Source organism: Sceloporus occidentalis, unplaced genomic scaffold (genome assembly GCF_023333645.1).
Source record: "Sceloporus occidentalis isolate IW3139 unplaced genomic scaffold, rSceOcc1.0.p SCAF_20, whole genome shotgun sequence".
In the NCBI taxonomy this organism is placed as follows: domain Eukaryota; kingdom Metazoa; phylum Chordata; class Lepidosauria; order Squamata; family Phrynosomatidae; genus Sceloporus; species Sceloporus occidentalis.
The window spans coordinates 9,939,770-9,954,876 of record NW_028317000.1 but is presented as its reverse complement, the minus strand read 5'-3'; the positions used below and the strand labels follow the sequence as shown (position 1 = coordinate 9,954,876).

General features: G+C 41.1%; 1 protein-coding gene across 1 annotated transcript in view; it reads left to right on the top strand.

Annotated features, from left to right (window-relative positions):
- The window catches only part of ASH1L (ASH1 like histone lysine methyltransferase), a 114,469-nt gene that overhangs the window by 8,501 nt on the left and 90,861 nt on the right, over positions 1-15,107 (top strand). The window contains exon 2 of the mRNA XM_089483263.1: positions 3,014-3,533. Within this exon, the coding sequence (XP_089339389.1) occupies positions 3,117-3,533 (417 nt within the window). The 5' untranslated portion in view covers positions 3,014-3,116. The remainder of the gene's footprint in view (positions 1-3,013; positions 3,534-15,107) is intronic.

The following is a 15,107-nucleotide window of genomic DNA, read 5'->3' as shown; positions in this document are numbered from 1 at the left end:
TATTTATTTATTTATTTATTTATTGTCCCATTTTGCTTCAAATGGGATTCAGTGCAATTTACAGTATTAATTAAAATAACAGTTAATTAAAGTGCAACGCCCCCATCTTACCTTTACTGGGGCAGAGCGCCAAAAATTGTATTTTTGAGGGAGAAACTCGGGTGCTTCTTTCCTGGGGGACTTAAAATTGTTCACCAGCTCTTAGTAGTTTGAGGTGTTTATTCAGCTCTGCAGGGCTGGGCCAGGCCTCTTGAAATCTGAATCCCAAACTAATGGTAGTAATACAGGTCATGATGACTGGTTAACACATCATACTTATGAATGAGTGTTTAGTTTCTCCAGAATTCTTAATTTAGCCTGAACAAATATTTTGGGGAACTGAAGGGGACACTCAGCAACTCTTCCATTGTTGTAAATATTAGTGGATAAGATGCCAATTCTGAAAATCAGAAGATTGGAAGGTTGGCAGTTCAAGACCTGGATTCCACATGATGGGGTGAGCTCCTGTCACTAGTCTCAGCTTCTGCCAACCTAGCAGTTTGAAAGCATGTAAATGCAAATAGATACATAGGTACCACTTTGGTGGGAAGGTAACTGCATTCTTTTGCCATTCTTTTTCAATTTCCCCATTGATGGACTGCAAGTGCCAGCATTTTAGCCAGCATAGCTAGTAGTAAGGAATGCTTGTTGTTCTAGCTCAACAACATCTGGAAGGCTGCAAAATTATAGAATAGCAATAGCAGCTTCATTTATATATCTCTTCATACCATACTGAGCAGTTTCTAAGCGGTTTACAACTGTAAGCTAATCCCATTAGTTAAACCCATTCCTAATGAAAGAGTTCGGAGCTAGGTAATATGTGAAACATTTCAAGCATTCATATGTATTGTAGAAATGCATTAACAAGCATGTGCTGAAAAAGGTAAGGGGAAGGAATTTGATATTTTTTGGAACTGAAGAAGGAACAGTCACAGTACCCTTAGGGCTCTTACATTATGGTTTGCAGATGTAATTCCATTATCCTGTCATATTGGAAAATGCAAAACTCCTTTTTTAGGCTTGCCCAATGAGAAACAGTGGTCTAGGATAATACCACTAGATGGCATAAACAAGATTTATAAATCAGGGATCAGTCTGGGTGAAGGAAAGAGGGCTGCCCTGCACAATTAAATACCAAGGGTCTATATACCCCCAACACTCTAAAGCAGGATTTCCCAGCCTTTTTGACTCGCAGCGCAGCGCCTTATTTCTATGGCGGACCCCCTGATAAGACTACCCTATGTCTTACAAGTTAATGGTGTTTAGGAGTATATATAAGAATACAGTTGTCCCTCTGGATTCACTGACTTTCACGGTTTTGAATTTCCACAGACGGGAAGCCAGGAGGGACAAAATGGCATGCGTGCCTGCGGGGACACGCACAGGAGCGTGCAGCCATTAAATACAATGAGGCTCCAATATTTGCAGTATTCCCAATTTTCGGGGTGGTGATGGTCCGGAACGGATCACCTGTGAATCAAAAGGGACGACTGTATATTCCAGTGATGGTGAACCTTTTGCAGACCGAGTGCCCAAACTGCAACCCAAACCCCACTTATTTATTGCAAAGTGCCACGTCCCTCTGGCTTTCTAGTAATGAACTCTGGCAAACTCTGTGCTGGAGCAACAGCATGCGTGCCCACAGAGAAGGCTCTGAGTGCCACCTCTGGCACGCGTGCCATAGGTTCGCCACCACTGGTATATTCTTATTTTTTAATATCATTCAATTTTTATTTCTTTCATTTTCATGGAACAGCCGTTGAGCATCTGGGAAGTTTACACAGAGCCCTAAAGGCTCCTTGGAGCACAGGTTGGGAACCCCTGCCCTAAAAGTATCAGATTTTAGAAGCTAAGTAAGGTCAGCTTTGGTCAGTACTTGGATGGGAATATACTAAGAGATATCAGGTACGGCTGTATTTCAGAGAAAGGAGCTGGCAAATGACTTCTGAGTTTTCTTTGCCTTAAAAAACACTATGAAATTCATGGGGTTGTTATAAGTTGACAGATGACTTGAAGACACATAACACACACTATAGCAGCACTTAAAAACATTTTGGTACCACCTTTGACCCCATGGGTACTTTCAAAAAATGTGTTTTAAACAACCAAAATCAAACATTAAAAACACAAAATAAAGTTGATATGGCATCCTGGAGAGCCATGATTTGAGTGTTGCACTATCGTGCTACAGACCAGGGTTTGGATCCCCACTCAGTCATGGAAATCCACTGAGTGACCTTGACCAAGTTATACTCTCTCAGCTTCAGAAGAAAGAAATGGCAAATCCCTTCTGAACAGATATACCAAGAAAACTTTATGATAGCGTCACATTAAGGCTGCCATAAGCTGAAAACTACTTGAAAGCGCAGAACAAAGATAAGAATTTGAAGGCTTTCATGGCCAACATCCATAGGTTTTTGTGGGTTTTTCGGGCTATGTGGCCATGTTCTAGAAGAATTTCTTCCTGACGTTTCGCCAGCATCTGTTGTCTGGAACATGGCCACATAGTCCCAAAAACCCACAAAAAACTATAAAAATAAGAATGTTAGCCTGAGTTCCTTAGTGGAAAATTAGTCTATAAATATGCTTCATGACAAAGAAATATACAGTATCTTACCATGAGGAATATCTCCTGGAATCAACAAGATCTGTAGTAACGGATGAGAAACATAGCATTCTGGACTGAGATAGAGATTATTTTTTGTTTACTACATGCTTGTTATCCTCCTACCTTATTGCCTATGCTGCATAAGAATTGTGTCTAGGTGACATGCTGGGAGGACTGCTAATGGTTGGGTTTTTATGTAGTTAATAAGTGTGATCAGTACAACTTTGTGGGAGAGCTTAAAGGATTTATGCATAATCGTATATTTAGCATTCAGTTCTAGTTCACAACAAAAAAATATATCTAAATCTCTATTGTTGCGCATCTTTTTGTGTTATTCTGACTGCATCTTTTGCATTTCTTCCACAGGAAGAAGATGTTGACTACAAGTTTCATTAAAGACTTACTGATGAACCACATGCCTGCTCTTCTTTAAAAAATAAAATAAAAAATTGCAACAGCACGTACTGTGATGGACTCTCAAAATATTGCTATGTTAGGGTTGGGTTCTGGTTCTGAAGGGTTTTCTGGGAAGAGCCCCTCTGCAGTTGCCACAGGCACAGCGGGAAGCAGGAGAGAGGTGGAACTAGATGGTAGTACTAAGGAAGACGAGGAGGACAAGAGGAATTGTGAGCGGACTAGTGGTGATGAGATTGGCAAAGATGAGAGTCTGACGGATGCCCAGCAGCAATTTTCTGTGAAGGAAACTAATTTTTCTGAGGGGAATTTAAAACTAAAGATAGGCCTCCAAGCTAAGAGAACTAAAAAACCTCCTAAGAACCTGGAAAATTATGTCTGTCGGCCGGCCATAAAAACCACCACAACCAGGAGGTTGCAGAAGGTTGGGAAGATGACTGATGAGAAGAACGACCCTGGCCCTGTGAAGCAAGTGAGTGGAGTTTGTGGTGATTCTTTCCAGTTCCCAAATCATGTCATTGAGAGAGGAGAAAGTGAGGCAAGGATGGGAAGGCGTGCAAGGGATGGGAAGAGAAGTAAAAGGGTTGCATGTCATGGAAACGCAAGTGTCACACTGATTGTTATTCTTTTATAAAACTGCTGCTGAATTTCTGTATTGGCACTTAGGGTTTGCTGTTGTGCTAATCCTTGTGTTTGAGAGCCTGGTTGTTGATGTGAATGAAACTATGGCCTGTTACAGACTGCCAAAATAAAGCTGCTTTGGGTCTCTTTGGAGGTATGCTATTTGAATGATGCATGGGTCCTAAGAGTCTGGAGGTCGCACCAAAGCCACGCTCCATTCCTAAGCACTGGAGTGCAGCTTTGGTGCAGCTTCTGAATTCTTAGGATGCATGCATCATTTAAATAGTGTACCTCCAAAGAGACACGAAGCAGCTTTATTTTGGCGGTCTGTAACAGGCCTATCATTTGGCAAATGGGTTAGCTAATGAGATCAAAAAACAATGTAATTCCTGGAAGTTGGTTCTTTTGTAGCCATAAATACTGGATACATAGGCACAGTTTGCTAGCACAGTTTGCTATCGGTAAAATTTGGTTGCTTGAAGAAGAAAAAATGTCTTAATAGTTTTGAGCCTTATCAGACCCCAGATACACAAGCATCATGGTCAGGAGTTCCCTAAAAGTAAAGATTTTTGGTAATACTTGTAGATCTTGTCACTTTAAAAGAAAAATAGACACTGTTTATCGATATTTGAAGCTAGCAGAGGCTTCCAATGTGTATTTAGAGTTTGAGCCCTTGCAGAATTTGTTTTCCTCCAGGCTCTTCCCCCAAATATATTCCCAGTTTTTTTCCCTTTCTTCTTTCATTTACTTGCACTCATCAGGAGACCAAATCTTTGAAAATCTAGATTTCAGATGCAAAGAAGGGAAAAAAAAGCAATAATAATACTCTAACTTTTTTGCTGCCAATGTGGCTTCCCCAATATAATTATCACTGTATTATTTTTGCATTTACATTCTACCAGTTTCACTCTGTATTTGATTCACTAGAAAAGATAATAATGCTTGATAGATTAGAAGGTAGTAGGAAATCATGAAGACTACATTACAAATGGATAGACTGCATGAAGGAATCCACAGCCTTGAATCTGCATGGCTTGAGCGAGATGGTTGATAATAAAGTGACTTGGAGATCCCATTCATAGGGTTGCCATAGATCAAAGTCAACTTGATGGCAGTCAAGAAAATCCATCCTATCTCAACTCAACTGTTTGTACTGTGCATATATATACAAATCTAGACAATACTCCATGTGTCTCTTGAAGTGATCTGTTGTCCACAAAAAGTTGTACTGCAACAAATTTGTTGGTCTTTTGGTTTGTCTTCCTGTAATAGAATAGCATGGCTTTGGAAACAAAGCAGAAGTAGCTTTGCTCATTTTGCATCGTACTGTATATCCTATGGTCTAAGTTAGCCATTGACATCTATAGTATACATCAAATTGCTTTGCTGTTTTAGTTTCATTTATAGCATTTATATAATGGTTAATATATGTACATAGTATTTCACATATATTTGCTCAATAATTTTTACAAGGTAGACAAGCATAAAAGGTAGACCTTTTATAGTCAGTTTATAATCATGATGAGGAAGTTCAATTTGCAAAGGGTTTTTTTTTTAGGATCCCTAATGTATTTATAAGCTTTTTGTCTCAAGGACCATTGTACTAAATCATAGAATCATAGAGTTGGAAGAGACAACAAAGGCCATCCAGTCCAACCCCTTGCTGTGCAGGAATATCCCTTGCTATGCAGGAATGCCCCATCAAAGCACCCCTGGCAGAAGGCCACCCAGTCTCTGTTTCAAAACCTTCAATGAAGGAGACTCCACTACACTCTGAGGCACTGTATTCCACTATCGAACAGCTGTTATTGTCAGGACTTTCTTCCTAATGTCGAGGTGGGATCTCTTTTCCTGCAGTTTGAATCCATTGCTCCATGTCATAGTCTCAGGAGCAGCAGAAAACAAGCTTGCTGCATCCTCAGTATGACACCCCTCCAAATATTTCAACACGGCTATCAAGTCACCTCTTAAACTTTTCTTCCCCAAGCTCAATATACCCCATATTCTCTTCATAGGGCATGGCTTCCAGACCTTTCACCATTTTGGTCACCCTCTTCTAGCCATGCTCCAGCTTGTCAATATCCCTTTTGAATTGTGGTGCCAAAACTGGATACAGTATTTCAGGTGATGTTTGATCAAAGCATAATAGAATGGTACTATTATTTTTCTTGATCTAGATACTATACTCCTATTGATGCAGCGCAGGATCAAATTGGCTATTTTAGCTGCAGCACCATACTGTTGACATATATTCGGCTTGTAGTCTATTAAGACTCCCAGATCTCTTACTCATGTACTGTTGTCAAGCCAGGGGGGTCACCTATATTTGAGCCTTTCATTTCCCCCCCCCCCCCCGCCTGAATGTAGTACAGTGGGCCCTTCCCTTACGTGGGGATGCGTTCCAGATCCCCCGCGTAAGGGGAAATCCACATATGCTCACACTCCATTGCAAATAATGGGGCGCATGCTTATGGTTTGGAGCAGCAGCATGCACGCCATTGGTGTGCGCACCATTTCTTTAATTGGCACGCGGCTTCCATGTAAGCTGGAAGCGGCGTATAGCTCGCCGCGTATAACGTGAGTGCACTGTACCCTACACTTCTTACTTTTGAAATTCATTTTGTTAGTTTGGCCCAACTCTAATCTGTTAAGGTCATTTTGAATTCTGATCCTGTCTCCAGGGTATTAGTGACCCCTCCTAATTTTGTGTTACCTTTTTAAATAAACAGCTATGGAATCTTTCTTGGTAAAATGTTAGGTTCATAGTGGTATTTTAGTTCATTGTTATTTTCAATAACATTGGAAAAAAATGTTAAATTCAAACTAGTTTGGGAGGAAATTGTATTAATTAGCTTTTTTTGAGGGTACAAAATTAACTGTTAGAATAACTTGTTGATTTATGTTGCTTTTGTCAATGCACTATATTTGATAAAACAACTAAATATCTAAACACAACAATATTGTTACTATTTCAAACAGGTGTTCTTTTCTTTAAAATGGCTGTCAAAACATGCAGAAATCCAAGGTGTTTTCTGTGTGAGTTTTTAAAATTCCACAGCAGGGGAGCCAAATAAAGTCTGCCATGTATTACCAGTTTCTTAGAAGTTTAAAAGCAATTTCAATTTAACTTCTATCCATAAGTTGTGTCTCTGAGGTTTCCCAAGTATGCTGGGCCATTCTTTATTGAAACATCTTTTTTCAGACTGTTTACCAAGGCAGAGTAGTGTATACTCTCAGCCTCAGAGGATGGCAATGGCAACCTCCCTCTGAAGAAACTTGCCAAAGAACCCCCATGATAGGTTTGCCTTAGGGTTGCCATAAGTTGGAAATAACTTGAAGGCACAACAGCGACATACACACAGAAGAGCTACTACTGGTTGTTAGATGGGGTGGGGGAATTGTAGCAGTCCCAGCAAAGCCTCCACATCACACACACATGCACACATTTTCAGGGTGATTTTAGTTTGTTTTCTAGGTGGAAAGCACAAGCATACATGGCAGTGTGCCACCTCTAAACTCCCAGCTACCCAACCCCCCTTTTTTATTCCAAAATAGTATGTTGTAGCATGCATTTGTGGCCTATAATGGGGGTGTGGGGTGACTATTGGCACTTGTCCTTTGTGGAGTTGTGTACCAGTGGTGTAGAGGACTTTGTTCAACCACCATAATAATGTTGGAGTCTCTTTCCTCCCCACCCCACCCCCTCCCCAAAGGATTGATTTGAGCTTTTACCTTTGAGATAGTGCCTTCAGAGTTAAGGAATATTATGAGGAAAGTAAAACTGCATCTTACACTTGTTCTTTTCTTGTGTTGAAGTTTATATTGTGTGCATATTGAGGCAGTACTGTCTTTTCCCTTTATCCTCTAAGGCAAAAATGGAGTATATGTGGCCCTCCAGATGTTGTCAGTCTCTAGCTCCCATCATCTTTCACCATTGATCATACTTACTGGGGTTTGTGGAACTTGAAGTATAGCTACATCTGGCATTTCACATGTTTTTCCATCCCTGTTGTCAGACATCATAGCCATAAATAGCAATGATTGGCATTGCAGTGTTTAACAGACTAAATCGGTTTGATTACAGCTAAAAACTATTTGATTGACTAAAAAAGTTTTCCCTGATTAAAAGTGTGGGTGGCACATGCCATCTCCTTCCCCTTTCTCCTCTTACTGACTCACTCTCATATTGGAAGGAATGTTGTAAGACTCTGTCTGCTATGAGACACATCCATTCCTTAAAAACAATTTATTTTGGTCTGTTGTGTACTTTCCCACACCTTCCTCTCCCACATTGAAAAGTGTATTGGAATTTCTCCAGAGAAAGTGAGAGAAAACCTTAACACCAATGCTATTAGATACTGAAGTAGTTTGTTGGATCTTAGAATCATTAATATCATCACATTGAAGACTATGAATGGTCAATTGTTCACCCCATTAAAACTCAGTCATTGATACATACACTTTTTTCAGTGATTGGTCTATTCACATGATGATTGATTGATTCATTCTAATAATGATGATAGCTAACATGATATCCAAGATTGATGGGATGCTAATTATATTTTTGGGGGGGAATAAATGTTTGTTTGCTTATATACAGCCCTTTATCAAAGCAAGATCCTACTGTAGGTTTGCATTAAAATTTCAACAAAAATATAATAAAAATGAAACATTTATTGGAGCAGCAGAATGAGATATAAAATGCCCAAGAGAATAGAAAAGATTTTGTTTGATGCCTAAAGAGTACCAACGATACAAGCCAGGCAGTCTTTGGAACCCTATGAGCAGAATGCCACACCTAAAAACAGCCCTTAGTCTAGTCATTCAGCCACATCTAATCTCCATAGTTGAAGGGTAGCGGATGAAGAAAAATATACACAAGGCAGGGGCAGGTGAGTACAGTAATGCCATGCAATCTCCTCCTATGCCACATAGGCCACCTGTACTTTTATATAGCATCCCTGTCACGGTCACAGCAACATCCGCATTCAGAACATCTACCACATCTCATTTTTTTCTGTGATAACTCCAGGTGCGCTTTATACTAGGGCTAAAGACACAGAGTGTTAGTCTACAATGTCTCTTGTCTTGTCAACCAAGGTTCCTGTGCTAAACCAGTGGCTGGCAGCTGTAATGAACAGAATGAGGGCGAACAGACTGAAGACTTATCCAGACAAGACAGAGTTGCTCCTGGTCAGTATAAAGACAGATCTATGAATAGGGCTTCAGCCTGTGTTGGATAGGATTATGCTCCCCATGAAGGTGTGCATGGGAATACTTGCTTTGAGCCTGGAAGCCCATGTTTCAGTAGTGACCAGGAGTGCTTTTGCAGTTAAAGCTAGTGCACCAAATGTGCTTGGCCATGGTGGTATATGCCTTGGTTACATCCTGTTTCGGCTATAAAGTGCTTAGAAACTTCAGTTGGCCCAAACAGCTGCCGCCAGGTTGCTAACAATAGCAACTATAGTCATAACCAGTACTTGGAATTGAGTCTGGAAACAGACTAGAAGTTAGTGGACCTTTTGCAGTAAGGGAGTTGTAACTAGCCCCACTTAAATTCAAAATCAGACTAGTCTCACTTAACAATTTAATAATCCATATATAAATACATCCCCATGGCAGGGGGTTGGATTGGATGGCCCTTGTGGTCTCTCCCAGCTCCATTATCCTATAAATTTTACCAGTTAAACAGTCTTAACACTATCTTAGTTTTCAAAGAGATAGCTGTATCAGGGTACCGTGTTTCAGGGTAAGAGGAAGGAATTGTGGGAAGGAATCAAGCAGCACCTTTAAGACTGATTTATTTTAGCATGAGTTTTCATGAATTTCAGTTCACTTCTGATGCGGTGATTGTCATCAGTGCCTGTGATGAGATAGATTGAAATCCACAAAAGCTTATGCTAAAATAAAAATAAGTCTTAAAGGTGTAAGTAGATACCATTTTCCTCTTTCCTTTTCATTCTAAGATTGATAATTTCCCCTCAAAATAAATTGAAAAGTGAGAGAAATGTTGGGCCAGTCTTACAGTGGGGAGATGTGAAAGCTGCACATTCTATGTGTAATAAATGATGTTGTTTACTTATTATTATTTGTCCTAGGGGCACCCTTTGGATTTTTGGCTCAGGACCTGAAGTGAAATTTGCACTTATGCACCTGCCTGGGGCCTCACAGTTTTTTGCCTTCTTTGTCTTTGTAATACTCTCACCTACAGTATTTATTAGGTATTGGTTTGCTACCTTAGGACATCATAATCCAGGAACTGCAGCAGCAGAGCAATTCATTGCTTGAGGCACAAATGGGCAAATGCAGCCACTGGAATATTCCACCTATTTATAGCTGAACAGCTTTGAGACTATTCCAGTCTCTAGGATAATGTGAAGGCACAAAGGTGACAGCCACAAGCTCTGTACTGACAGCTGTAACATGATGCCGTTCAGATAGGGAAACAAGATGGCACTTGCTTCTGTTCTCTCAGAGCTGCCTGTTTCCCCAAGAAACTGCTGAGCACATGTATCGTTCCATTCCTTGCAGTGTTCTTGGCTATGCAGGTGAATGCTACAGAAGGCTCTCTACCAGTTCAGCTGCAGCTTGCTTTGAAAAAATTGCAAGGCCAAAACTATTCTTCCCTGCTTCAGCTTTTACAGCTTCTGAGGAGAGCAGTATTTTTTGGGAATCTCATTTTCCAGAGCTTATGTAAACTAAGGGGGGGGGGGGAGATACAGATAGGCAGAAAGTGGCGGCGAGACATGGATCGTTGCACATTGCGGCACCGATGCACCATGAAAAAGGAGCAGCAAAACGTGGCTCCTTTCTCCGCTACTGCCAAGGTGCCATTAGCGTGCTGGAGCGACGCAGGGACATCCCTTGTGCGCCATGCCATTTGGATGCAAAAGAGATTCCATCTCAACATTAGGAAGAACTTCCTGACAGTAAGGGCTGTCCGACAGTGGAACACACTCCCCCGAAGTGTAGTCAAATCTCCCTCCTTGGAGGTCTTTAAACAGAGGCTGGATGGCCATCTGTCAGGGATACTTTGATTTGGATTTCCTGCATGGCAGGGGGTTGGACTGGATGGCCCTTGGGGTCTCTTCCAACTCTATTATTCTATGATTCTATGAATTGCCTCCAAGTCAACCCTGATGCATGGTGCCCCAAGACCCCCCCTATCCTCTACTGCTCTGCTTAGGTCTTGTAGATTCAGGCCAGTGACCTCCCTGATTGAGTCTATCCATCTGGCATGCAGTCTTCCTCTCTTTCTATTATGATTATGATTATGATTATGTTTTATTTATATAGGGCTGTAGATTTACACAGCGCTGTACATACAAACAATAAAATAGATAAAAGTAAACCTGCCCATGGCGTACAATTACTTTCCTTTACCATTCCTAGTATTATTGCTTTTTCTAGTGAGCCATGCCTTCTCAGAATGTGTCCAAAATACGACAGCCTCAACTGGATTCCAAGGAGATATCAATCTCAATCTATTCTAGGTCCCATTTGTTTGTCTTTTTAGCTCTCTACAGTATCCTTAGCACTCTTCTCCAGCACCACATCTCAGATGAATTGATTTATTTCTGTCTGTTTTCTTTATTTCTTTATTTCTCTCACATCTATACATCGTAATGGGGAATACAATAGCTTGGACAATTTTAATTTTAGTGCTTAGTTGTATATCTTTACACTTTAGCATCTTGTCTAGTTCTTTCATAGCTGTCCTTCCCATTCCTAGTCTCCTTCCTATTTCTTGACTGCAGTCACCATTCTGATCATAGGTATGGGAACTCTTTTACTATTTTAATTTTTTCATTGTCTAGGTGGAATTTATGTATTTCTCTCGTGAGCATCTTTCTTTTGTTCTCTTTCTGTTCAGCATTAAGCCTGTCTTTGCACTTTCATCTATGACCTTCTTTAGTAACTGTTCCAAGTATCTGCTGTTTTCCATTAGTATTATGGTGCCATCCACATATCAACTTAGATTGTTGATGGTCCTTCCTCTTTTCTTCACTTCTCATTCTTCTGTGCCTAACATTATTTTTTTTGCATACAAGTTGAACAAATAGGGAGATAGAATACAGTCTTGCCTGACCTCCTTGCCAATTGGGAACCATTCTGTTTCTCTGAATTCTGTTCTAACAGCAGCCTCTTGCCCTAAGTATCAATTTCTTATCAGGACTATCAGATGTAGTGGCACTCTCATGGCCTTAAGAGCCATCCATAGCTTTTCATGATCTATACAGTCAAGTGTTTTGCTATAGTTTATAAAGGACATGCTGATTTTTTTCCCTGGAATTCCTTAGTACGCTCCATTAGGCGTTGTATGTTTGCAATATGGTCCCTAGTGTCTCTTCCTTTCCTGAACTCCACTTACACCTCTATTTTATACTCTGAAAAATCCTTTTTAAATGAGGAAATAAACCAGAAATCACCTTCCAGTTTTTAAAAAAAGCAACCCTGTCCTTTGAAAACAGTTTTAAAGTTTGAGTGCGACATAACGTCTGAGTATGCATATAGCCTTGCTACTGTGCCCTCTCCCGAACCTTGGTATAATCCCCCCCCCCAGTTTTAGGGAATGTATTTATTTATATGTAAAACAGCTTGTGCAGAAAAAATTGCCATTGGATTGTGAACTTGATCACTAGTAAATGTAAGTGCCAGTTCCCTTCCTTTTCTGCCCCTCCTTCTGCTACCAAGGCTAGCCAGGCGAGTAGTATGTCAGTTTGGTCACTACTGCCTGAAGGTGTCTTGAAATCCTTCAAAAGGGAGTGTTCAACCCTTTCCCCCACCTGCCCTTTTAATTCCAGAAAGGCAGAAAGCAAATGAGGGGAGATAGGTTTTTCTGCATGACCAAATGTCTCTTGAATGTCTTGACTCCACAGTTTGCCAGACAACCACAAATCTTCGTCCTAGTCTTGATGCTGGAGAGATGGTGGGAGCTTGGGAGAGAGCCTGACCACTTGTCAGGTTTCCCACTGGACAGAGTCCCTTACTCTGATGAGCATCATTGTTGAAGCCCACCTCAGTGCCTTGTTTCTAATGTCAGGCATTCAGAGGAATGTTACCTGTGCATGAGGTTCCGTTTAGCTATCATGACAATTAACCATTACTAGAACAATAAATGCATTGTTCACAGTCTTCTCACATTTTGTAATTAGTTGCCATGGTTATAGGTCCTGCAGTAGAAAAGATCCAGGATACAAGAGGGTGATGTTAAGGCCAGGCTGAAGGATCAATCAAGTCTCTTTTTAATGGCTCCTTGTTGAGTTGTCAGCCCTCCGTATCCAGGGATTCTTTATCTATGAGTTCAATCATTCATGGCTTGACAATACTAAATATAAATTTATAAATCCCCAAAAGCAAACCTTGATTTTGCCATTTTATGTAAGGGATTACATTTTCTCATGCCACTGTATTTAAAGACCCATGAATTTTGATATCCATGGAGGGTCCTGGAACCATAATTCAGCTCATCTCAAGGGCCCCCATGGCTGGGGGAACTGGAAGTCAGTCTGACCAAGTAGGCCAGAAGAAGAGAATTGATCTGAAACTGTGGGCCATAACAGATGGCTCTACGCTGTCCCTTTGATTGCTGGATTGGGGCTGTGGCAGTTGCATGTTACGGTCCCGATCTGGTGTTTTTCCAGCCCCAGAAGAAGCCGCAAAATGCCACTCCTTCTTGAGGCAGAAAAAAGTCACCCTTTCTGCCATGGCGGTGGCTTTTCAGCTTTCTGTGTCATGTAAACGCTGCACCACAGAAATGTCGTGACTCTGCCCGCTGTATGGTCAGTGTGGCAGCATGACACTGGCTTGGGGGGGGGGGGTGTTGGGGTGTGCGCCATGTGTACACCACACCCCACACCACCCTGAAGCCAGTGTTTTTTGCCAGTCTGTTTTGGCCCTATGATTCCAAGGTAGCAAACTTGTATCAGAGAAGCAAGATGCAGAAAAAGAAAGGTTTGGATTCCCGAATAGTAATCAAGGAACATGAGCTTAGGGCAACAGAGTCTTAAACAAGAAATCATTTGTTTAGGCTGAAGCACAAGCTTCCTTTAGTGGGGCAAATATTGCAGCTTCAAAGGCAACCTCAAAGCCTAGAGTTTAGGCTTTTCTTTGGAATTAGAGTGCTTATGGCAGAGGAGGCTAGACACTGAAGCCTAACTGCTGAAAATCTTGCCTTCCTTCAGCTGCCGTTAAGGTAATCTTATAGAGAACAGTTGATGGTATTTGTGATGGGTGGGATTAATTTACAAGTGTGATGCAGTGCCATATGGCTTGGAGTGTTTTTCCTCCCTACTAAGATGTACGGATCTTTTTGTATCCCTACAACAAGAGACTAAAATATTCAACTTATGCTTGTGGCCCTACATAAGGCTAGAAGAGGAAAATAAAAGCTCTAGGCTGTGAGGACATAACATATAACACTGCTCTCTCTCTCTCTCTCTCTGTGTGTGTGTGTGTGTGTGTGTGTGTGTGCGCGCGCGCGCCTCCACATCCCCACAACAAGCCATGGAATATGACCAGGGTAATGTTTATCTCTAGAGAGCACTCTGTGCTTTGCTGGGTGTACAAACACTATGCAGTAGCAGAAGCTCAAAGGCATGTGTTTTTTGCCATGTAAGGGAGCCCCAAGTACTCATGGTGGCTATTTTGGGAATGAGAATGGACCTTTCATTTTGACTCTAGTGTTGAAGTAGAGATTGTGGCTGCATGCTGTGCTGCTTATTCTATGCATGTACGCAGTAAAAGCTGAAATCCTGTTCTCCTTGCAAGAAGAATTTACATACTATTGCAGCAGCCCTGGTGAAACTAGACTCAGTGCCAAACTCCACAGAATCCCTCCAGTACCAGCAGCTTTCAGAATAAACAACAAAGTGAGGTCCAGAGGCATCTAATCTGATGTATATGTCACAGCAGGACCTAGAACAACAAATGAGCTTCCTTAGGGTATGAGCAAAACAGTTGGCAAAATGAGAAGGGAAGTTGAAAGGAGATGACTAACAGAGATAGTGTAGCATAGTGCCAAAAAGTGAGCTGTGAGCCCTTTCCTGGGTGGCACTGTACCTCACCCTGGATTTATGGGTCTGCGTAGCAAACCCCGGCTCTCTCAGCCCTGGCTTCCTGTCTTTAAAACAGGCACCAAAATAATGTTTTGTTTTGCCATAGTAAATATTGTATTATATCATGGTGGACAACTGTTCTTTCTTATGTGTTTGGAAGGCAGCTAATTACAATTAAATATTTCATGATTAAAAATATATTTTAATCATAGAATTATGGAAAGGATTACAAACGCCATCTAGTCCAACTTCCTGTTATGCAGGCATACCCAACTAAAGCACCCACCTGAAAGATGCCCATCAAACCTATGTTCAAAGACATCCAAAGATGATTAAGGGGAGACTTTCAAATCAATTGAAAGATGGAG